General features: G+C 40.3%; 3 protein-coding genes across 3 annotated transcripts; 2 read left to right on the plus strand and 1 right to left on the minus strand.

Moving 5' to 3' along the window:
• Positions 1–315: 315 nt before the first annotated feature.
• Positions 316–8,654, plus strand: LOC138950757 (uncharacterized). The gene is made up of 19 exons (XM_070322484.1): positions 316–830; positions 1,024–1,095; positions 1,241–1,369; positions 1,480–1,551; positions 1,695–1,823; positions 2,028–2,084; positions 2,330–2,374; positions 2,675–2,710; positions 2,969–3,091; positions 3,303–3,606; positions 3,913–4,119; positions 4,697–4,772; positions 5,167–5,190; positions 5,472–5,696; positions 6,067–6,137; positions 6,271–6,375; positions 6,526–6,737; positions 7,106–7,270; positions 7,473–8,654. Exons 1-19 carry the CDS (start codon positions 508–510, stop codon positions 7,720–7,722), a joined length of 2,625 nt encoding a protein of 874 aa, XP_070178585.1. The 5' UTR covers positions 316–507; the 3' UTR covers positions 7,723–8,654.
• Positions 8,655–8,864: 210 nt separating this feature from the next.
• Positions 8,865–11,438, minus strand: LOC138950758 (uncharacterized). Its single transcript, XM_070322485.1, has 5 exons — positions 11,329–11,438; positions 10,835–11,008; positions 10,611–10,701; positions 10,193–10,341; positions 8,865–9,642 (listed from the first exon to the last, which is right to left on the minus strand). Exons 1-5 carry the CDS (start codon positions 11,421–11,423, stop codon positions 9,636–9,638), a joined length of 516 nt encoding a protein of 171 aa, XP_070178586.1. The 5' UTR covers positions 11,424–11,438; the 3' UTR covers positions 8,865–9,635.
• Positions 11,439–16,677: 5,239 nt separating this feature from the next.
• Positions 16,678–19,120, plus strand: LOC138949949 (uncharacterized). The gene is made up of 4 exons (XM_070321732.1): positions 16,678–16,973; positions 17,462–17,748; positions 18,431–18,671; positions 19,031–19,120. The coding sequence occupies exons 1-4, from the start codon at positions 16,971–16,973 to the stop codon at positions 19,118–19,120; spliced, it is 621 nt and encodes a 206-aa protein (XP_070177833.1). The 5' UTR covers positions 16,678–16,970.
• The last annotated feature ends 4,809 nt before the right edge of the window (positions 19,121–23,929 follow it).

Below are 23,929 nucleotides of genomic sequence, written 5' to 3' on the forward strand. Positions count from 1 at the left end.
ACGTAGACGTAGTTGTGGGTTTCAGAGTGGCAGTTCCTTTTACGTCTGAGAACTTTGGTGTAGTGCTTGATAGGCTCACAGCCCAGGTTGGAAGCTCCGGACACCAGCTGAGAACAGGAGGAGCAGGCTGGGCACTCCCCTTCCACCATAGTCTGAGGGATGCGGTTCTGGTCGTAGTTGAACTTCCAGGTCATGGGGCAGGGGTCAAAGGACGGGCCAGAGGTCTGGCACTGAGTGCTGTAGATCACACATTGCAAAGTGTTACTTCTTTTTATTGAATAATGTTTTTGGAAAGCCATTAAAGACTCCCATTGAGCTCAACCCATAGGTTTAAGGCTTTTTCAGCTGTTGCAGCGTATAAAAATTAGGTGTTCTACCAACTGGGGCTATTCAAATCTTTGTAGTTTGTCAGAAATCAATAATTGAAGATAGTTTCGAAATAAACCCATACCCTTCGCCGTGATATTTTTAGAACAGTCACGTGACAGTGTATAGCGAGGCGATTCTATGTTTAGAACATTTACCGGAAACGGATTTCCCCTACAAACAAAGATGGCTTCTCAAGATGTGAAAGATCGTCTTCGATCTATGCCTCCAAAAGTATGTTTGCCTCCTACACCACCTGCTGTGCCTGTTGCCAGAGTTGCAAGCACGGCTTCGGCCAAGAAAAAAAAGAAAAAGCTGAGGGAGAAATTGAAAGTTTGTTTGACCAGCCAATTCGAACGATGGGGGGCCCTCCGAGGACAGGTGTTTGCCAAGACACCTCATTTGTTGAAACCTCACAACAGATCAAAAGCAGACACGGAACTTTCTAGAATCCTCATGGACGCGTAAGTATCGTTTAAATTCAATTCAAATTCCTCCTTTGTTCTTGTCATTTGCTTGTTTTGTTTTCTCTTTGAGTACCATGTTTTCAAATAATAATTTACAGTGACAGTGTGACGAACATTCGTTTCAAAACCAAAGTGTTGTTTCCAGTCAATCAGTGCTTTCTTGACTACTGTACTTCTTTTTCTGTTTTAGGTACGAACGAACTCAAGAGGCCGCATTGACTGACCCTCAACCAGGATGTTCTACTTGGGATATTGAAAGCAGGTCAGTGTCAATTGATACATTGTGAAAGTCAGCTTCACACAGAGCTCTGATGTACATTTACCAATTTGCTCAGCTGGGTGTAGTGAATGTAGGAACCGAATTTATTTCAAAGTGCATGGATTTTGTTTTTGTTCTTATTCAACAGAGCTGTGCAGAGACCAGACTTTGCTAAACAGCCTCCGCAGAAAACTTCCACCCCAGGGCAGCTCCTGCAGCAAGCAAAAGTCAGCACCACCCCCGACCTCTCCTCTGTCCCTAGTTCGTCCAAGCCGTGGTAAATGTATTTTGTAAACTGATAATTATAGATGAACATTCGTTTCATTTTTTTTTTCAGTCAATGAGCGCTGTATTGACTTCTGACTTATTTTTATGTTTTACTTTTAGCTATCAACAGATTCAAGAGGCCGCATTGACTGACCCTCAACCAGGATGTTCTACTTGGGATATTGAAAGCAGGTCAGTGTCAATTGATACATTGTGAAAGTCAGCTTTACACAGAGCTCTGATACATTTACCAATTTGCTCAGCTGGGTGTAGTGAATGTAGGAACCGAATTTATTTCAAAGTGCATGGATTTTGTTTTTGTTCTTATTCAACAGAGCTGTGCAGAGACCAGACTTTGCTAAACAGCCTCCGCAGAAAACTTCCACCCCAGGGCAGCTCCTGCAGCAAGCGAAAGTCAGCACCACCCCCGACCTCTCCTCTGTCCCTAGTTCGTCCAAGCCGTGGTAAATATATATATGTACTTTGTAAATTGATACTCATACTCATAGACCGTTTATTGACAGTAAATGGGGTTCACAAAAACTTAAAAAAGAAATGTTGGGAAGATTGGTTTCAGATTTTGTTCAGTTTGTCAGTTTGCTAGTTTCATGCATTTAAACACATTTTAATCAGGTGATGGTCAGAGTTGATTGTTTGACATTTTTCAGTACACCTTTATCAGGTGTGGAGCCATTCGAGGAGGAGCCAGAACTTGAGATTGAAAAGTGAGTGCATTTACTGAACATGGTGCAGTGTTGATTTTGGTTGGCTGGTTACACCGGTTGTATATTGTCTCCCTTGCACAAATAACTGTCTTGTTTAAATCAAAAACCGCTATCTATTTACAAAGTTCTAAATGCTAAACTTTAAATCGTCTCCACAAGTGCCAGTGGGTTCACATTATCGATTGATTCAAGGTGTGTTAAATAGTCAAATCATATTTATAAATAACTTTTTTTTTCAATTATAGGACTGATCAGCCTGCCAAAGAAGGGAAAGGGATGAGGTCAAAACGGTAAGCTTGTCATTGTTTGTTATCTGCATTTGAGTTGAGTTGGCAAACTGTCGGCCAGAGATCAACACCAGCCGGTTACCTCAGTTTACAATGACGGCAGTCATTAGTGTCTACTATTGTTGATTGTTGAGTTGGTTGCTGGTTTAGTTATACCAATTATTACTTCTTGTTTTTTCAAGATAATGAAATGTAATGTCAACAGAAACTGGATACTGTTGAGGGGTGTTTTGATTTACCCAGTACATCTAGTTCTTGTTTGCATGTTTTAATACATTATAATTACCATTTTTATGTTTACAGGCAGAACATTGACCGCTCCTTTGTCAACCCTCTCAAGTAAGTGTAGTATTATTAAAAAAGCTAATTTGTAAAGAACCATGTGAAAATAATAATGATGAAAAACAAGACACACACACAAACAATGAGAATATTCTGATAATAAAGGTCATTTGATGATTTTTTATGTTTTCGGAGATACATGTAGTAGTATTATAGATTGGCACTGCAGGCACATTTTTTCTTGTTTGTCAGTTGACAACTTACATTATTATTTTGAGTGATGCTAACTTTGTTTTCAATGTCTCTCTTGTGCAGCATCACTGTTGAATTCAGTGATTTAACCTGTGATGGTGATTTAGATGGTGATGACAGCGACTTTGATGTCGATGATATCGAGCTGGAATCTCAAGACGCCAGTTTTTTTCTCACCATGGATGTGTATGTTTTGCATTTCTTATTAATGTGTTGCTTTTGTAAGAATAAAACAAATTCTAATCTATTTCATTTGTATGTAATGTATACATGAATTTATACATTTATGTTGTAAAATGATTAAAATGGTTTCATTCTTCTAGGGAAGTCTAATCTACATCAGACTGTATTGCACACTGAATGTTATTATTATTTTTTATTTATTCCTATGTGTCAGGGATGAAAAGTATGCCAAGGAGGCAGACGAGGTGGCCTTTGAGGAGGTGGCGTACGGCCAGCAGGAGGACGAAGAGACAGGTGATGCTGACACTGCGGAGGAGGTGGAGTTAGGACCAGGCATCACCAGGATAGCCACAGCAGACCAGTGCCAGGACATTTGCAACAGCACACTGTGCCTAGCATTTGTCCACCAACTAAAGGCACTGGCTGCTGTGAGCATCAGGAAATGCTCCACTGCTGGGTGTGAGCATGTTCCTGCCGTGAAGGAGGGCTTCACAGGCTCAGCACTGTACCTCAGATGGGTGAGAACATTTTATTTTTTACTCACATGCGAAGCAAAAGTCAGTCTATGTACTCACCTGGTTCATCTGTCCGTCTGGCCGTTCATTCGTTAAAAACTAAAATGTTGAATTTATCTTGGACACTACTAAGTCTAACAGCACTAAATGTGGCATGATGGTTCAGATTTCAGAATGCACTTAGGCTTCATCAACTCATTATGTTTGTACATGTATATGTTCCTAGTAATCCTACTGACAGTGACACATTGAATTTTTATAAAGTCATTTGCATTTTTGTTTTCTTCAAATCTGATCTGTGAATTTCAGGAATGTGTGAAAGGCCATGTGAGCCACACATGGTGTGCCCAGCCCACCCTGCCCAACAAAATTCACTGTGGTGATTTTCTAGTCAGCACATGTATCCTCCTAAGTGGAAATAATTATGCCAAGCTGGCGTTGTGGGCGAAGGTGCTGAACCTGCCCTTTCCTGGTGCTACCTTCCACCAGGCTGTCCAGAAACATTATGTGGTGCAGGTAATTAAAAAACAGTTAAAAAATAATTTATAATGTGTGTGTATAAAATGGAAAGAAAATGGAATTTGGATATTGATAGTTGTGTTGTTTATGTTTGCCTGCCAGTTTGTGTTAATATCTATGCATGTTTGTTTTTACCTGTTTAAATATTGTAAAGCGCTATGAGTAGATTGTCTAGAAACGCGCTATATAAATGTCCATTATTATTATTATTATTATTATTGATCTCTATCTTTATCTCTAGCAAACTCAAAGCGCGGCAAAGGTTGCACTATACAGGCGCCCTACTCACGGCCCAACGGGGATTTGAACCCGGGTTGCTGTATCCCTGGGGAATCGTGTTCACCACAGAACCAACCGGCCACCCTAGTTACAAATGATGTTTAGAAACTAAAAGCAACCCATTCTCGTTATGTATTCAGATGTTTTGTAACAAGTATGGCATTTTTTGTTGTTGTCTAGAACAGTTGACATAGTCTAGTCTGTGAGGCAAAATTCTTGCTTTGTGTGTCCCTCAGTGACTGTCCCAACTCACAAGAATATAGATATATAACTTTGTTTTCCATTTATCATAAAGGCTGTGAAGGACACATGGAAGGACCACCAACGAGCCATCTTCGACTCATTGGCAGAGCAAAATTTGGTTGTTCTGGGTGAGTGTTTGTTGTTCTTTTGTGATTTATGTTTGACCCCTTTGTCACTGTTGTGCCATTTCAGAAATATAATGTATCCAATGCTGTAGACTTAACCCAACCCCACCCCCCACCCCCCCAACCCCACAATAATATTGAAATGAATGTCTAAAATCAACTTTATATTTTCTATTTTATTTCTCAAAAGCAAAACATGATGTGATGCAGGACATAATATTCAATTTTGGACATTGTATCAAGGCGTGCTTGCTTTTGAGAAATAGACTGAAAGAAAAAGTTACATTTTCATGTAACCCACTGAAATTGACTTCCTGTTGTCAAGTGACGGCAGAGCACTTTTTATTGAACATTTATTTTGTTATGTCATTCCATTTTTGTGTGTGTGTGTGTGCAGGAGATGGACGCAATGATTCACCAGGTCAGTACGATTATTGCAGACCTGCATTATTCAATGACCCAATATATACCATGTCCCCAATTTTACATAGTCATTGGAATATTAGAATGTGCTATTTACCATCATGTAGAATGATATAGTCTAGGCGCTTGAGTAATTGGCTTGCCTGTGTTCTCGTAACCATGTTAACAAACAACTGAGCTTAGAAAAGCCTTGCAATTTTGATGTCCGGTCAGAGAATATTGTTTGCAGGTTTCATCATAAATGGTTACTTTTTAATGGTGCATTGAATTTTCAAATAGGTCATTGCGCACAGTACTGCAGCTACACTCTTATGGAGGCTGAGACCACAAAGATTCTCTCTGTCCAGTGTGTGGACAAACGGGAAACACAGCGAAAATCCACGAACATGGAAAGGGTTGGATTTAAGAGGGCACTGGATGAGGTAGTGCTTGAAGGTGAACGGGTGGACACCACTGTTGATGAGGTCGTCACTGATGCCCATGTGGGAATAGCTGCAGATATGAGTATGTTCTGTTTCCTCTTTTCCCCCCTTTGTGTGTGTGTGTGTGATTAACAGTCAATTATATGTTAGCGGTAATTTATTATGCAACATTTATTATCTATACATACATCAGTCCCATCTGGATGGACAGTGCAGTGAGTTAGAATGCTTAATTTCAAGATAATATACCTCTTGCCCACTTTGGGGATACAGTTTAGAGTGTGTCACCATTATTGTCTCTTTAGCAGCTGTTGTTCATTGTATTATGTGTGCATTGCTAAGCCCTTTTCATTTAATTTGGGCTGGTCATTTTAGCAAACATTTTAAAAATGTATGCACCAAATATTTGATATTGCAAATGAATATATTTTGTTCTTTGTTTTGTCAAAAAGAGGCGATCGGAAAAAAACATTCCCTTGATGTGTGGCATGTTGCCAAAAATATTGGCAAGAAGCTAGCCAAGGTACGTATGTTGTAATTGTGTTATAGTTTGATACAATTTTGAAATATTGTGAATGCTTTATTGGTTTTCTCATGTTTTCTTTGGTTTGTTTGTGTGTGTATCTTTACATTTTACATTTGCATTTTCTTCTTAGATTGCTGCAGGCAGTAAAGGTCGCAAGCTGCAAAAGTGGATCCCTTCGATAGTGAACCACTTTTGGTTCTGCTGCCAGAAGGCTGACACCAAGACAAAGTTCATGGTAACCTGTTTGGTCATTGTCTTGTTTGGTTATTTGTACGGTTTCATTTACAAATAATAATAGCACGTCAATCACAATTATGCACTAATTTCAATAGTTTGAAAAAAATCAGGCATGTATAGTTTTCTGAATGTGTCTGTTCCATTCCAGGGTATGTGGCGAGGAGTTTTGCAACATGTTTGCAACATACATTCTTGGGATGCTGGTGCCTGGTGCTGCGACCATGAAGACCTGGGCGGGGAAAGGGAGGATGGGAGGGCCTGGCTTGATCCTCAGGAAGACCGTGCCCTAGTGAAACAGCTCGCCTCTGTGGTCTTAGACCAGACTCTGATCCAGAAAGCAGAGTTGGTCATCACAAACAGGTTAGAAGATTATTATTACTCACTATTGAGGGAGAAATCAGGGAACTGTTTACAGTGTGCATGAAAGGAGATTATGTGGGTGCAACAAGTATGAACTTGTTTGTGTGGTTTTGTAATTACTAATACTCGATGTAAAAATCAGGAGTTGTAGTGCTCATACTGATGTGTGCTGGCCAACATTATACAGTGGAACTCTGTTATAGTGAATATAAGAATTTCGCTGTAACAGGGTTGATTTATATCATACAGTGAGGTAAATAAACAAGAAAACCTATCGCTACAGTATCAGCAGAACATCACTGTAAAATATTTAATGATAAGCGTGTTCACTTCTACCATTATATATAATACTTTCTTTTTACATACAGGAGCACATGCCCCCTGGAGGTGTTTCACCAACATTTGTTGATGTATGCGGGCAAAAGGTTTGCGTACACACCTCCGGTTTATGAAGCCAGGATTCTGTTGGCAGCCATGGACCACAACACTCATGCTGGTCGACCCTTGGCGACTTCAAAGGATGGCAGAAAGAAGTAAGTACATGTATTGAAACACACTCAATGCAATGTTTTTGTTGTTTGTTTTTTTCACAGGCCAAACATGTAAATTCAGGCTTCAAGTTCTAGATGTATGATCATGTCCTTGGCATGTTTAGTTATATTATGACATTCAAGGCCATTACAAGGGTTAGTGTCAAGCATTTTAGTCATAATTGTTCTTGTTCTATGTTGATAGGTATCACAGATGCTTCAATAAGAAAACCGGCCGCTGGTCGGTATTCCCTGTGAAGGTCCCAAAGACCTACCACCACATTCCAGCCCTGAAGCTGCGAATCATGGAGATGAGACTACAAGACCCGTTGCCACTGCACAGGAAAAAACCTCTGGCACAAGAGGACCCAAGGAGACTGTCAACACACCTGGCAGCAACCTCCCCACCTCCAACTAGTGAACTTGTTGCACAGAAAAAATCTCGTTTTACCTGAATGACGGTAGCAGTTGAGCTGGTAGTAGCCCAAAAGGAGGCAGAACATAAGGAAAGAGTGTCAAGTGGGATAATTATTACCTCCCTTTTTGTCTGCGGTTCTGTTACAGTTGTTTTTGACATGTGGAGAGGTACAACAATATGACACCAGTGGACTTTTGAAAGGCCCTTTTCAAGACAGCAATGTTTGTATGTGTGGGTAACCAGTAAAAATGCATAGACCCGCATAGTTCTATGGCATGGCTGTGTTTAGTTTTTTAATTTAATCTGCTGCCTTATCATGGACCCTAAATTGCGCTATTTCACCAATATAGATGGGAGGCTCTTGTATACATTGGCGAATAATGATTTTAATAATAACTTTGAAAAATAGTAATAACTTTGTGATTATACATTGGCAGACTAAATTTGCAAGAAAAGCATTTATCAATAGTTTCCAAAGCTGTATCATTTTAGTTGAGACTGTGTTGTATGATTTTCACTTCAAATTGATATCAATTGCCTTAGACTACATTTTGCTTCACAGGCTAGATTCAGGCGGCATAGAATGGCTGCAGGCACAAGAAACTCACATTGCAACACATATTATAATTGAGCATGTTGGAATGTTCGGCTGAAAATGTACCTCCCATTATAATTAAAGGAATGTCAGCGACAACCCACCTCTCAATGCAGGGACTGAGGGAGTGGTTGTGACATGGTGATCATGTTTTTTTTTTCTTTTCTTGTTTAGTTGAAAATATTGCTTGTGTACAATAATTGTTTATTCATGATACTAATGTGTGTGCGAGAGAGACTGAGGGTTTGTACAACATGTGTTAGTATATTCTTATTATGTGTGGCTGCAAGCGTGACTTAGCATATCTGTTTAGTTGGCTTTTGTACATGTTTACCTGGAAACAATATGAGAATAATGGTGGTAACGATACTTGATATTTGTCTGTCTGTTCATTTGTTTTTATGAGTGCGTTGTGGTGTGGTAATTGTGCAACAGTATGTCTGCTGAAAGAAAAGAAAAAAACAAAAAACAAAGACAGAAACTGTTTGTTGTCTGCAGATAAAGGGATGTACACCACTTTGAAAATGACTAAAGACTATTGTGTGTTTGTTGTGTGATATAAATTTAAAAACAATAACATCATGTTTCTTTTTCTGAACCCATTACAAAAAGTGGAAGTGATTCAGATTCTGTATTCAGAATTACACAATTTCAAAATCTGACAGCATAATTTACATGATATGACATTGTGTCACTGCTGGCACATGAACTTGTTTTGTTGTTGGTCAAATATACATTTATTAAAATTAACTTGTGGAGTCATACTAGTACATACAAAGTAAATGAACACAAACTTGTACAAAACAAACAGCTCAGCTGAAGAAACCATTTTAACATAATTTTCTAGTCAACCAAAATAACATTCTCATTTTCAAGACAAAATGTTTCTGTAATATTTTTCTTGCACTCAAAAAGTAATGTGTGCAAAAACCCATGGAAACAATCAAACAGCTGTTACAACCATACAGAGAGGCAATTAAAAATTTGAAAACTAAAAGTCAAACATGTCCAAGTCCTCAGGACATTTTGGTGCTTGAGGAAGAGACAGACGAAAAATATCCCTCCATGTTGTGTGTCGGTATTCAAGAGCAATTACCCCATCTACTGCAAGCGCGCTGGAATGTATCCTGTATAAACATTGTTGGGACTGGGGTAAGTATCCCGAATGGCCCACACACAACATGAAGGGATAGCCCTCCTGTTACCAGCCCCCAAACGACCATGCTGCCAGAAAACAAACTGGCGATAGGCAGCATGGCGATTGGAGGCGGCTTCGCCTCCCTCTTCCGCAAACACCAAAATGTCCACCCGCTGCCTCCTGCTCAGGTGTAGCACGAACGGATGTAAAATGATGTTCATCTCCTGCAAAAGAAAAAAGAAATAATAATTGTAATCATCAAAGTAACAACACATCACATTGACCCGGGTTCGAATCCCTGTTGGGCCTTGAGTGGGGCGCCTGGTAAAGTGCGACCTTTGCCGCGCTTTTAGTTTCCTACACAGCAAAGATAAAGCGCGTTGTAAATATCCAAATTTCATTTTTTTTCAAATACAAAAATAAGAAATACAAAAATAAATAAATAATAATAATTGGACTCCAAGGACTACATACCAATGTGAACTTCAAGGGAAGAGGAAAGTCGTTCACTAAAAGAAATTTGCTATTACAGTTTAGATTTTTGTCTAACAGAGAGAACCCAAGGGGGAAAAAAACCCTCTTCATTATAAGTGGAAAATCACAATAATAGAGTCCACTATAGTATGAGTACTAGCAGGTTCCACTGTATATCATTACATACAACTATATTACCCTGCACAAGTACACAATCTGACCATGACTGTGTTTATCTTTTTTTTCATGTAAATATTTTTTTAATAAATACTTTTTTATATAAAAAATGGGCATACGTACAGGCATTCTTGATATGCACTGAGTGCGGCGCTGGCAGCAGATCCGTTCTGCAGGTGTGGGCATGTGCCGACAATGTCGGCACACACACCAGTCCGGCCAGGCTGCATGGTCTGGTGATGGTGCAGGTGTTGGCACAGACGACTGATCGGCTGTTTTCAACAGAAAGCATTTTTATTTCTTAATTTATGATACATATTTTATGATTACCAATGTCAAAGTAAAAAAAATCAATAATGCACCATGGATGTAAATATATTTTTTTTGTTTTGTTTTTTGTATACAACAACAACAAAACCATTGAAAAAATACTTTCAGCAGAATGCAGAAACAAAATACTACATAGAGAGCTCACACAAAATACCACAATAATGACAAGAGCAAACTTATATCAGAACACCATAAAGCAGAAGTTACTTACCAAGCATGTCAAAAACAAGACCTGGTTGTGCAACAGCCAGGTCGAGGGCCAGTTGTCGCAGTTGTGCAATATCCAGCTGTTGGATCTGAGTCTGTAATAATGTAAAGACAACAAACATGTTTTAAAATGAAACATGTGTGCTGTTATCATTATCTGTGTATACATGCGAAAGACTTTGCTATTCATATCTCCTCATAATAATGTCAAATTAATTAAAAACACACCTGCAAGTTATTCCTGTGCTGCTGCGCAGTGGGGATGCCGGCCACATCCCACCTCCCTCGACCACCTCTCCCCCTGCCACTTGAAGAGCCCCGCTGCTGTGCTGTCGCCCCTCGTCCTCCTCTCCTCCTTCCTCTCCCCCTGTCTCCTCCTCTTTCGTTACTTGTGGAACATGTCTGAAAACAGCATTAATAAAACATTTGTGTCTTCAACATGAAGAACTAATTTACATCTAATGGTAACTTCTCCAATTCTCTCATCTATGTGTGCCAAACTAGCACATTTTCTCCTCAAACTATAGCGAAACCTGTGGTATCCAACAACGAAGGGGCCCAGACAAAAAGAGTTGGATACCACAGGTAGTTGGATACCACAGGTCAGATTCAGACTAAGTAATACGTATTTGGGTAATTCCCCAGTTGTATATCACAGGGTATTTGGATAAGACCAGTATGGATACCACAGATTTCACTGTAATGTACACATGAAAACACACCTGATCTTGTTCTTGAGGCTGACCACCTCCTCTTCCCCCTCCCCTTCCTCTCCTCCTCCCTCTCCCTCTGTGGGGTGCAGGCGAGTCTGTTTCATGATCACTCCGGCTTGTCTGAAATCAACAATAATAAAATAGTTGTATCTTCAGCATGTAGAACTAATTTTCATATAATTAATTGTAAGCTCTTCAGTCTCATCTATTAGAGCCAAAATAGCAAATGTTCTCAAACTAATGGACATGAAAACACACCTGATCTTGTTCTTGAGGCTGACCACCTCCTCTTCCCCCTCCCCTTCCTCTCCTCCTTCCTCTCCCTCTGTGGGGTGCAGGTGAGTCTGTTTCATGATCACTCCGGCTTGTCTGAAATCAACAATAATAAAATAGTTGTATCTTCAGCATGTAGAACTAATTTTCATATAATTAATTGTAAGCTCTTCAGTCTCATCTATTAGAGCCAAAATAGCAAATGTTCTCAAAGTAATGGACATGAAAACACACCTGATCTTGTTCTTGAGGCTGACCACCTCCTCTTCCCCCTCCCCTTCCTCTCCTCCTTCCTCTCCCTCTGTGGGGTGCAGGTGAGTCTGTTTCATGATCACTCCGGCTTGTCTGAAATCAACAATAATAAATTAGTTGTATCTTCAGCATGTAGAAATACATCTGGTAAGCTCTCCACTCTTTTTGTCATCTGTGAGTGCCAAACCAGTTTTTACTAGCAAATTTTCTCATCAAACTAATGTATATGAGAACACACCTGGGGGTATGGGTGGGGTTATGAGAGAAATACTTAGGTTAGGACTGCTAGACAGTCAAAGTCTTCTTCTGTCACATTCTTTGCACATGATTCTAGAGGGAGCAAAGAGGGAAGGAGGGCATCATCCATCAAACAAGTGATGACCAAGGAATAATAGAAAATTAAAAACCAACCGAGTACTTTATGCTGTTTACATGTTCTGAGCAAAAGTCCACAAGTACATTGAATGATTGATGTAGTGCTACAGGGATTACGACAGATCTAGAAGCAACCCATCGAAAGCAAAAAGAAGCTAAGAGGCATACAGCCTATGCTCCAAAGTTCATGAAGGCTGTTACCCTTTATAATTATCAAGATCTACGAGTATGCTTACTCTTACCGTCAAACTCAGAAAATGCGAGTGGGGCGGTTTTTGCGGTAGTGACATGAATGACTCTCACTCTGTCACTCTCATGTCGACAGATTGCTTCCAGTTCTTCTTCTTCTTGATAATGTAGAACACTTTTGGATCCCAAATCTAAATAGACTTAAGTTAGGGGCGAAAAGTTATTGCACGGCCTTTGAAACTTACCGATGGCGACGACATAGTGATGTTGTACTTGTCAATTGATAGCGGCAGTAGTGGCGGAAGTAGGGAGTTCCCTTGACTTCCGGTGACGATTACGCCAAAGGCCTTGTTGAATAATGTTTAGGCCTACGAATTCTTTTTCTCGAAAATATCGTACCAACAATTTTTTTCTGTGTTCGAATACTGTAGCCAATCCTCCTTCTATCAACTTTAAAGGACGTTTATGAGATTATTTGTACAAGTGACCAAAATGAATTAATTATTGAGCTACAGCCACATGTGTTACTTTAAGTGTTTTAAGAAAAGAACTCGTAGTGGCTTCTTTGAGAGAAAAAAAATATGACATTATCGAAACATTCCAACTCTGCATGGGAGGCATTATAAGAAGTTGATTTGTTTTGTATTGTGTCCAAGTGTAGAGATGGTATTATCACATATGAAGCTTGAGAAGACCTTAGTGAGTGAACAGAAATGTTTTCACGCGAAGAACAGTGCCCTCATAGATACAGTAAGACAGACAAATAGACAGACAGGCAGATAAGGAGCGGGCGAGAGCTCTGGCATTGCGTGGAATAAATACACAGACACACACACACACACCCGTCAACCACACACACACAACCTACCCGTCAAGACCAATGTTGCTGTGCTGAATGTTCGTCATGTTGGGGTTGTTGTCCTCAAACTTGGACAGGGTCGTAACCTCCGCGCCATTGCGCACTTGAGGCAGCTGGTAGAACGAGGCAGGGAAGTCCACGTTGACTGCGAGAAGTCTCTCCAGTTCCGCGAGAGGAGGCATCGTGCAGTCGTCTGCTTGGCTCGCCTGTCGTCTGCTGCGTAGGGCGCTTAACTCTGCCGGCGACGACAGGAGCGCCAACGCAAGGACGATAACTGTGATGTTGTTTGAGAGTGCCTTGAGAGAGAAAAGTATGAGTGCTCTGTGATGTTCGTGGTTAGGAGAGTGGAGGAGAAGGGGAGGAGGAGAAAAGAGGGGGGGGGACAGACAGACAGACAGACAGACAGACAGACAGATAGACAGGCAGAGAGGTACAGAGACAGAGACAGAGTGACAGATAAACGAGAGAGACAGAGAGAGCGAGATAGAGAGAGAACAAGAACAAGAACAATTCTTTATTTAACGAGGGTAATAGAGTAAGCAGTGGTCCGCTTTTTTACATCTGGCCCTCGCCCTAAAGAGGGACTTGTCTAAAATAGCTAAAGAATAAACAAGTAAAGAAAATTGGTAGGCCTACTTGTTTAAAGATAAACTAAAGTAAGAACATATTATACATTTACATACAATACATTTATTAGAAGAAAAATGTGAATTCATTTGACGTGACGCAAACAAGTTTAAAACACCATGCCGATTGACATACACGGCATTCAAATAATCATTAAACAAAAATTAATAAAGTAACACATTGTTTAAAAGCACCGGTTGTTGTTTTTAACGACCTTTCTAGCGACAAATTATTTTGACTTCATGAGATAAGATGTATATCTGGTCTAAAAAACGTTTGTGCTGGTAGTTTGCCGCAGGCAGGTCGGAAGAGAGAGAGCGAGCAAGAGAAAGAGATAGACAGACAAACAGACAGACAGACAGAGACAGACTGAGATATAGTCAAACAGACAAGCCAACAGAGAGAGCTTTAAATGAATAGACGGAAAAATAAATGAATGAATGTGCAGAAACCTGATTAAAAAAAAGTAAATGAATAAATATTTAAACAAAATAATAAATAGATGAATAAACAAAGAATTAAAATCGTTGATACAAAAAACATAAATTAACTAAAAGTAATGAATAAATAACTACCAACAAATCAATCAGTAAATCAATCAATCAATCAGTTAATCAGTTTTACATGATTAAGTTTACATTCGAAAAATACTCACCATAATGTCAGCAACATGAAACACAACCTCTAATTCGAATTGAATAAAGCACCTTCCTCTTTTGTGTGTTTGTTTTGAAATTTGTATTTTCTCTAAATATAACAGCCCCTTAAGTCTGTGACTTTCACAATACTCAATAATATCCTTGCACAAAACGCTGTTTTCAGAATTGATACTAATTTACAAATATAAAGGAAAGCGATTATTCAAGAGAAACCACTTTAAATTTGAGAATGATTGCAAGTCTCTCATCACTAGCCCCATATATACTCAAAGCAATCAAGTCACGTGATATTTTAATGGGAAAAAAAGAAGGGGTTTCAGGGAAGTGAAACCCCTGTGCGCGCGCGTTTGTGTGTGTGCAGGGGCGGATCCAGGGGGGTTTCCGGAACCCCCCCCCCCCCCCTAGCCTACAAAATGAAATAAAATTGAAAACAAAGAAAAATTGATCGCTGAGATTGCACCAGATTACTCCATTTTCCTTGATTTTGATCACACATTTTCCGGGAGGGGGGGGGGGGGCATTCCCTCGGCCCCCCCCCCCCCCCCCCAGGAGCCGGCCTTTGTCTTCTACGTGACGGTTTTGGAAAGTAGTTGGGTAATTTGCTTGCTCAGGTTGCACTAGATCGGTCATTTGTTCTTGTTTTGATCCAAATTTGACTTCTTAAATTTACTTTTTGGAAGGTGTATTAGGGGAAGTTTCGTGGCTTAAATTGCACCGGATTGCTCCATTTTTTTTGTTTTTAACAACATTTTCCGAAGGGTCGGGGGGAGGGGGGGGGGGGGCATGCCCCCTGACGCCCCTAGGAGGTTTGAACGCTTCGCGCCCTTACCTAAACGCTTCGCGTGGTCGAATTGTCCCTAAAGGAAATTTGGAAACCCTCCCTTAAAAATGATGTGATCCGCCCCTGGTGTGTGTATGTGTGTGTGTGTGGTATGTGTGTGTGTGTGTGTGTGTGTGGTATGTGTGTGTGTGTGTATGTGTGTGTCGATTTGTTTGTTTGTGTGTGTGTGTGGGTGTGTGGGTGCCGTGGTCAGCGGGAGAAAAGGCCTACCTGGTTGGACCAAATCACTAAGTCAGATTGGTTAAAATTTCAATTTATCTGGTGTCGGAACAGTGACGGTTATTATTAAAGCGATTACGGTCAACCCGGCGCTTTAGTTCCCCACCCCACCCCCAGAACGTTTTCTCCTGGTTTATTCTTGTCAAGTCAGTCCACCATCATGTAGATTAGTGTCATATTGTAATGTTTTGGTCACGTGTCCTCGTTGTAGACTGGTAATTGTAACATGTCATGTATTTTGAATTTTGAATAAAATGTTTGTTAAATCCAACCCGGCGTGTCCTATTAGCAGACAACGAGCTAGCCTTACACACCTATCGTTGGAGTTTTGTCGCCACTACCGCCTGTGTTTTTTGTGTGTCTTCGAACACCTAATAATGATGAAATGTCATTGCATATTATTGTGTGACGCCTTTCTTATAATAATCGTAGATTTGTTTGCAAATTTGTTCGGGGGGAATTTATAGACACACCTGCAAAGATTTCCTCGAAAAACCTTCGTATTTATGATAATTATTTAAATGAATACGAAGCATTTTCAAGCAGATCATTGCATGCGCGCGTGTCTACAAATGCCAGCATGACGAATGCCCTTTAAGACGTCATAAGGTCAAACTCGCTAGAAATCTTTTACCAAATAGTTTCTTCAAATACATGTTCAATTAAAAAAAAGTTATGATTATGTCGTTACACAATGATATGCATTGACATTTCATCATTATTAGGTGTTCGAAAACACACAAAAACACAGGCGGTAGTGGTTGGAAAACTCCCACGACAAGTATGTAAGGCTAGATCGTTGTCTGCCAATAGGACGCTCCGGGTTGACCGTAATAGATTTATTTCACCGGGCCACACCTCCGACACAAGGTAAAGTGAGATTTCAACCAATCCGACCCAGTGCCTATGGGGCCAACACGGTAGGCACTCCCTTCTTTTGCAAGAAAATACACTTTCCTGAAACCCCTCTTTTTTGTCATTAAAGTATCACGTGACTTGCTGGCTTTGGATATATATGGGGCTGGCGAATTTGAAGTGGTTTCTCTTGAAAAAGTGACTGATTGCTTTTCATTTTGTGTTTGGATTAATATCAGTTCTGAAAACAGCGTTTTGTGCAAGGGTATTGAGTATTGTGAAAGTCGCAGAAATAAGGCTCTTGCTTTCAATTTTATGTGTGAATTAGCATCAGTTCTGAAACAGCGTTTTGTGCAAGGGTATTATTAAGTATTGTTAAAGTCGCAGAATTAAGGCTCTGTTACGTTCAGAGAAAATAAAAGTAAAAAAAACCAAAACGTACAAAATAGGAAGGTGCTTAATTGACTTCGAATCAGAGGTTGTGTTTCATTTTGCTGACATTATGGTAAGTATTTTTCGAATGTAAACTTAATCATGTAAAACTGATTAACTGATTGATTAATTGATTTAGTGATTGCTTTGTGGATAGTTACTCATTCATTGCTTTTAGTTCAGTTCTATTATTTGTTTTATGGATTTCATTTCTGTTTATTCATGTATTTATCATTTTTATTTCATTTATTCATGTAATGCTCTTTCTCTCTCTATATTTCAGTTTTTCTCTGTCTGTCTGTCTGCTTGTCTGTCTTTCCCCCTCTCTCTGTCTCTGTCTCTGTCTCTTTCTCTCTCTCTCTGTCTCGCTCTGTCTCGCTCTCTGTCTCGCTCTCTGTCTCACTCGCTCTCTCTCTCTCTCTCGCTCGCTCTCTCTATCTTTCTCTTTCTGGGTCTTAAGCTCTCTCTATCTCTCTCTCTCTCTCTGTCTGCTGCTCCCTTCCTCGTCCACCCTCCTAACAACGAACACCACAGGCCACTCTTATTGTTTTCTCTCTCTAGGCACTCTCAAACAACATCGCAGTTATCGTCCTTGCACTGGCGCTCCTGTCATCACCGGCAGATTTACACGCCCTACGCAGCAGACGACAGGCGAGCCAAGCAGACGACTGCACGATGCCTCCTCTCGCGGAACTGGAGAGACTTCTCGCAGTCAACGTGGACTTCCCTGCCTCGTTCTACCAGCTGCCCCAAGTGCGCAATGGCGCGGAGGTTACGACCCTGTCCAAGTTTGAGGACAGCAACCCCAACATGACGAACATTCAGCACAGCAACATTGGTCTTGCCGGGTAGGTTGTGAGTGTGTGTGTGTGTGTGTGTGTGTGTATGGAAGGGGGGGGTGGCGGTGGCATATGTGTGTGTGTGTGTGTGTGGAAGGGGGGGTGGCGGTGGCATATGTGTGTGTGTGTGTGTGTATGGGGGATGGGGGGGGGGTGGTGGTGGTGGTGGTGATGGTGGTGGTGGTGTGTTTGAGTGTTTGCGTGTTTGTGTGTTTTTGTGTATGTGTGCGTGTGTACATATGCGTGTGTGTGTGTGTGTGTGTGTGTGTGTGTGTGTGTGTGTGTGTGTGTGTGTATGTGTGTGTGTGTGTGTGTGTGTGTGTGTGTGTGTGTGTGTGTGTTTATACCACGCAATGCCAGTGCTCTGGCCCGCTCCCTATCTGTCTTTCTGTCTATTTGTCTGTCTTACTTTCTCTATGAGGGCACTGTTCTTCGCGTGAAAACATTTTTCTTCACAATAACTCAGATCTTCTCAAGCTTCATTTGAGATAAGACCATCTCTACACTTGGACACATACAACATTTCAACATCTAATTTGCTTCCCATGGAATTTTTTTTAGATAACGTCATATAATTCTTTTTTTCTTCTAAAAAGCCTCTATGAGTTCATTTCTTACAACTCTTTAGTGGTTTTATAAGAAATTATTCAATAATAAGAATTAACACGTCTTTGCAATGTTTGATCTACAGCACTCAGTGCCAGACCTCTGGCCCGTCCTTTGACCCCTGCCCCATGACCTGGAAGTTCAACTACGACCAGAACCGCATCCCTCAGACTACGGTGGAAGGGGAGTGCCAAGCCTGCTCCTCATGTTCTCAGCTGGTGTCCGGAGCTTCCAACCTGGGCTGTGAGCCTGTCAAGCACTACACCAAAGTCCTCAGACGTAAAAGGAACTGCCACCCTGAAACCAACAACTACGTCTACGTAGAGGTGATTATTTTAAAACATTTTTCATCTTACCAATATTTTGCCATGATTGGTTACATCCGACGTATTTTCTTTCTGTTTCTGAACTCTTTTTTACTTCTTGATGTATACTATGTATATTTATGTAACATTTTGTACATACTCTTTTGAAACTGCGACCACCAAGGCATGACCCCCCCCCCCCCTCCTGGTTTTTTTCTTTGTCCAACATGTGTACTCTTGTATTTTTGTTCCCATGTCTGCGTCTTGTCCTTTAAAGTTTATGCATGTACAAAAACCAAAATAAAATTAAAAAAACATTTTGTACAAACAGTTCTGAAATGGCTTAAATACAGAATGAGAAATGATGTATCTTGTTGCAGGTATGGGAACCATTCATTGTAGGCTGTTCTTGCCGCACTGCGTCCAGAGCAGCGTCTGACCCGGATGACACCCACAACCCTCCACAATAAACAGCAACAGCCACAGCCACCACTGCCCCAACAACGACCAAAACGACACTAGTAGCAGTCGGGTTGCGCTCGTTGCAACATTTTGCGTAACATATTGCATTTGTTGTTGTGCCATACGCATTTTTTGCAATATAGCTGCGCCAAATTTGTGTTTTGTTTGCGCCAACCTACGCAAATGTCTCAAAGTCAGCAGTGCAACAGCGGCAACAACAACAGCAAACACGAAAACAAGCACAGTAATCTTAAAATTAAACATACCTGGTTTGTTTTCTCCTGGTTTATTGCGATGTTACCATTTCTATAGAGGCTTTCTCAAACGCATTTGCAAGACTGCTGTGAGAGATTCCTGTCTTGGTACCCACGGACCCCCCCCCCACCTCTTGTTATAGTGAAAAAGCACCATTTCTAGTGAAAATACAAATAGAGCAAGAATTATGGACAGTTAGTCTAGAAGATGAGTATTTCCCAATGATGGCAACGGTGCTCAAAAAGGAATCAGAGAAAACAGCGTGAACAGTTTTCAAAATGGTGTCACTTGTTTATAAAATGCTATGAAAACTAATCATTTTATTGCAAGGTAGAGGCTGACGATAACAGAATTGCATTGAACAAATATTTTATGGTGTTCAATGTACCTACCCACATTGAGAAACCAACAAACGTGTTTGACCAAAATTGTCGTGCCATCTCTTGCCTTAAAACCTACCTGTATCAGTGACGATTAGTGAACGCTCCACTCTGCGTTACTAATGATTTTGATGCAGTTGTATCATTTCAACGAGGAAAAGGTATTCCAAACACATTTGCAAGATCGTGTGTGGAATTCCAATCTTTTTATTTTTTATTTTTTATTTTTATATAATTATATATATATATATATATATTTCTTTCTTTTTTTTTGGGGGGGGGGGGGGGATTGCTGTTGTTGTGAAAGTCTTTGACGTTGTTTTGATAATGGTGCTGCGTGTACTGCTTCTACTACTGCTGTTGCTGGTGATTTCACTTTAAAAGTGTGTTTACTCCTGTGAACGTGTGTGTTTTAATGCGTAATATATGCTGAAAGTTTTTTTCATTACAAGATTCTGCTGAGCAGTTAAATCTTTTTTTGGTTTTAAAAACCAGTGTTTAAATCCGTGGCAAGTGATTACGTCAATGCGTATATTACGTCAGTGCGTATATTTATTACGTCGGTGCGTGTATTACGTCATTGCGTATATGCTACGCGAGTATCATCTTATGTGACAGAGAACAAGACAAAACAGTATAATGAAGTTTTTGAAAAAAGGAAACTTTAGCGTTACATACTTGAGCACAAAAAAACAAAACACAATAACAACAACGACAAAAACAATACCCATCCGATTCGTGTCATCTTTTTAAGCTTGGAAATTGTGTGCCTCTAAAAAAAACAGGTGTGTGGACCTACAAAAATCCCATACATAGACAAGTTGAAATTCATGCATTTTTTAAAATTTAGCACAACTTTAAGTATTGACCTAAATTAGACCCTTTATAGTTTAAAATAATCCAAACTCTGAACATGAGTTTATTTCACTTTACACATGTTTTCAGCGTGAAGCTTGAACGCGTTTTATACGACTTATACCGTTTTTTCCTCGTACGCTGTCACATATAGGTGTATCATGTTGGCCATATAATTGGCTATAAATGATAGAGGCTTATGTGTGTGAGTGTATATTTTTGCATTTACTTATAAATCACTTGGTCTTCGTTATATTCGACCATGCCATTTTTGTCTTGCATTTCTGTGTTGTTGTTAGTCCTTAAGAACCATTCATTCGAAGATTTAACATCTGTGTCATGGTTAAACAATATTTCCTTTTTTGGAAACATTGCGTGTCTCAATAGCAGTGACAGCATTTTTAAGTGTTGTCACTTACCTGTTATCCTGAACGTATCGTATTTTTTTCTGTTTACAATTCTTGTGGATACCAAAATAATTTTTTCTTTTTTTTTTGATTGTGCGAGTGCAAACACTCTGAAACCTTTATAAAAAAAAGAGCAATCAAAGTTATTCTTTTTTTGTGTTTTGTATTTGCCAAGCACATCATTGTGGGGCTTTTAATCAATAACATGCATCCGTCTACAATGTATCATCATTCATCCTTCAACATGTATATTAAATATGTAAATGGCAAGTATACAAGACATATATACAACATTAGGACATAACCGACAGACGGACATATAACATACCGTTCGCCTACAAGTAAGGCCAGAGCATAACATAACATGCAGATTACAGTACTGATAAAAGAGAGAGAGAGAGAGAGAGAGAGAGAGAGAGAGAGAGAGAGAGAGAGAGAGAGAGAGAGAGAGAGAGAGAGAGAGAGAGAGAGAGAGAGAGAGAGAGAGAGAGAGAGAGAGAGAGCAAAATAATCTGTCTCAACTGCCAATGTATTCAAGCTATGCATGACTACAGAATCAAAACTGCAAAGAAAGGTTGGTTATTAGAAGGTTTAATTTTTGACAAAACCAGATAGAACTCGTTTGCTTATACTTTTTTCAAATAACAATTGATTAATAATGTAATGTCATAGATGAAACCTTCCAATGACTAATCTTTCTTGTTTTTAGATTCTGATTTTTGGAACCGTAGTAGTCTAACGATTAACCGGCACTGTTGGCCTAGTGGTAAGGCGTCCGCCCCGTGATCGGGAGGTCGTGGGTTCGAACCCCGGCCGGGTCATACCTAAGACTTTAAAATTGGCAATCTAGTGGCTGCTCCGCCTGGCGTCTGGCATTATGGGGTTAGTGCTAGGACTGGTTGGTCCGGTGTCAGAATAATGTGACTGGGTGAGACATGAAGCCTGTGCTGCGACTTCTGTCTTGTGTGTGGCGCATGTTAAATGTCAAAGCAGCACCGCCCTGATATGGCCCTTCGTGGTCGGCTGGGCGTTAAACAAACAAACAAACAAGTCTAACGATTTTTGTATTTATGCTTTACTACATTTTATTCCGAGTCCGCCCATAATGCATTACTACCAGTCATTATCTATGGGGCAATGTTTAATTGTTGAAAATGAACTACAATGGCTATGATAGGACAAGTGACGGTTATATGTTCCGTATATTTGGTAGGCATTTTTTTTCCCTTATTCTATTTGATGATATGTGTATGTGTTCTGTGTGATTGTCTTGCAATTTTTTTAAAATCTTATTTTATTATTTATTTTTATTTTATTTTGTTCTTTTCTTCCTTTTAGGTTTCTGTTTTGTTTTTTGTTTCTTTGTCCTTTACTTTGTTTTGTTTTGACTGTTGTTTTGTTTCATTTTGATTATGTTTCAACTTTTGTTTTGTTTTCTTTGTTTACTTAGTTGTCGGATAGCTTGTTTGTTTGTTTGTGTTGAATTTTTGTTGCCTTGTCTGCTTACGAGTATTTGTTTGTTCGACATGCTGATAATAGTGTTTGTGAACTTTTCTTTTATAGAACAATGCGCATTATCTTTGTTTTTGTGTGTGATGTGTTTAAATTTATAATTTTGATTTATTTGTTTACTTAGCTTACTTTTAGAGAATAAAACATATTTGAGTGAATATCTTGATTTGTTTTATTGAACAAGTGATATTAGGTTGTCTTGTTTTCGATAAAGTGCCCCCTCCCCTCCCCACGCCCCCACTCGAACAGAGTCCCCAAAAGAAAATGATGTTTGAATGCGTGCATGCGTGTGTGTGTATGTTTTAAATGAATCAACAGCTCACTTCGTATTTGCTGCATGACAAAGAAGAAGGAGTACCACCTGTTTAGGCAATGCCACGTTTTCAAAGGAAAAGTCGCGGGGCAATCAATACTACGGTGTTCACTTCCTGGTTGGTAACACCAGCAAAAATAGTACCGAGATGATTATTTTGGTCACTTTACATAATTAATCCTTTCCCCTCCTGTTAGAGCAATAGGTCTTCGCAGTAACCCTCCCCCCAACACACACACACACACACACACACACACACACACACACACACACACACACACACACACACACACACTTCCTCTTGTCTCGGACTATTCTTATCATCGCCTCCCAAGTGTGACCGGTTGCTTTCAACTCGCTAAGCTGACTATCCCTTTAGGTTTATTTTTCGCTTTCCTTGCGAATACCAGTCAAGCGATTGTCGGGTGACATTGGACTGGCTGTGTCGCAAGGTTTGTCTTACCCACCGACACTTCCTCCTTCTGATCTGGACTGTTATAGGTTAGGGTTAGGCTATTTGGTGACTGGAAGTCAAACATTTCATCCACACACACACGCGCGCGCGCACACATACAGACACTCAAACGCACGCGCACACACACTCTCACACACACGAGCATGCGTGTACGCACGCACACATACACACACATTGGACTGGCTGTGTCGCAAGGTGTGTCCGACCCACCGCTACTTCCTTCTTCTGATCTGGACTGTAGTATGTTTAGATTGGACTATTTGGTGACTGAAAGTCAAACATTTTACACACAAGCCCACACACGCGCGCACACATTCACACACTCAAACGCACGCGCACACACACTCTCACGTGCATGCACACATACATACACACACACACATACATAACGCACGTCCACGCAAACGCACGCACACTCACGCGCGCACGCACGCACGCACACACACACGAACACACGCACAGACACACACACTCATTTACACACACACACACACACACACACGCGAATCAAAGTACACACACACACACACACACACACACACACACAGACGTCAACACACTACCACCATCACCTCTACACTACTACAACAACTGAACACAAACACGTGTTTACATTTCAG

The sequence above is a fragment of the Littorina saxatilis genome, linkage group LG16 (genome assembly GCF_037325665.1).
Source record: "Littorina saxatilis isolate snail1 linkage group LG16, US_GU_Lsax_2.0, whole genome shotgun sequence".
NCBI lineage: Eukaryota > Metazoa > Mollusca > Gastropoda > Littorinimorpha > Littorinidae > Littorina > Littorina saxatilis.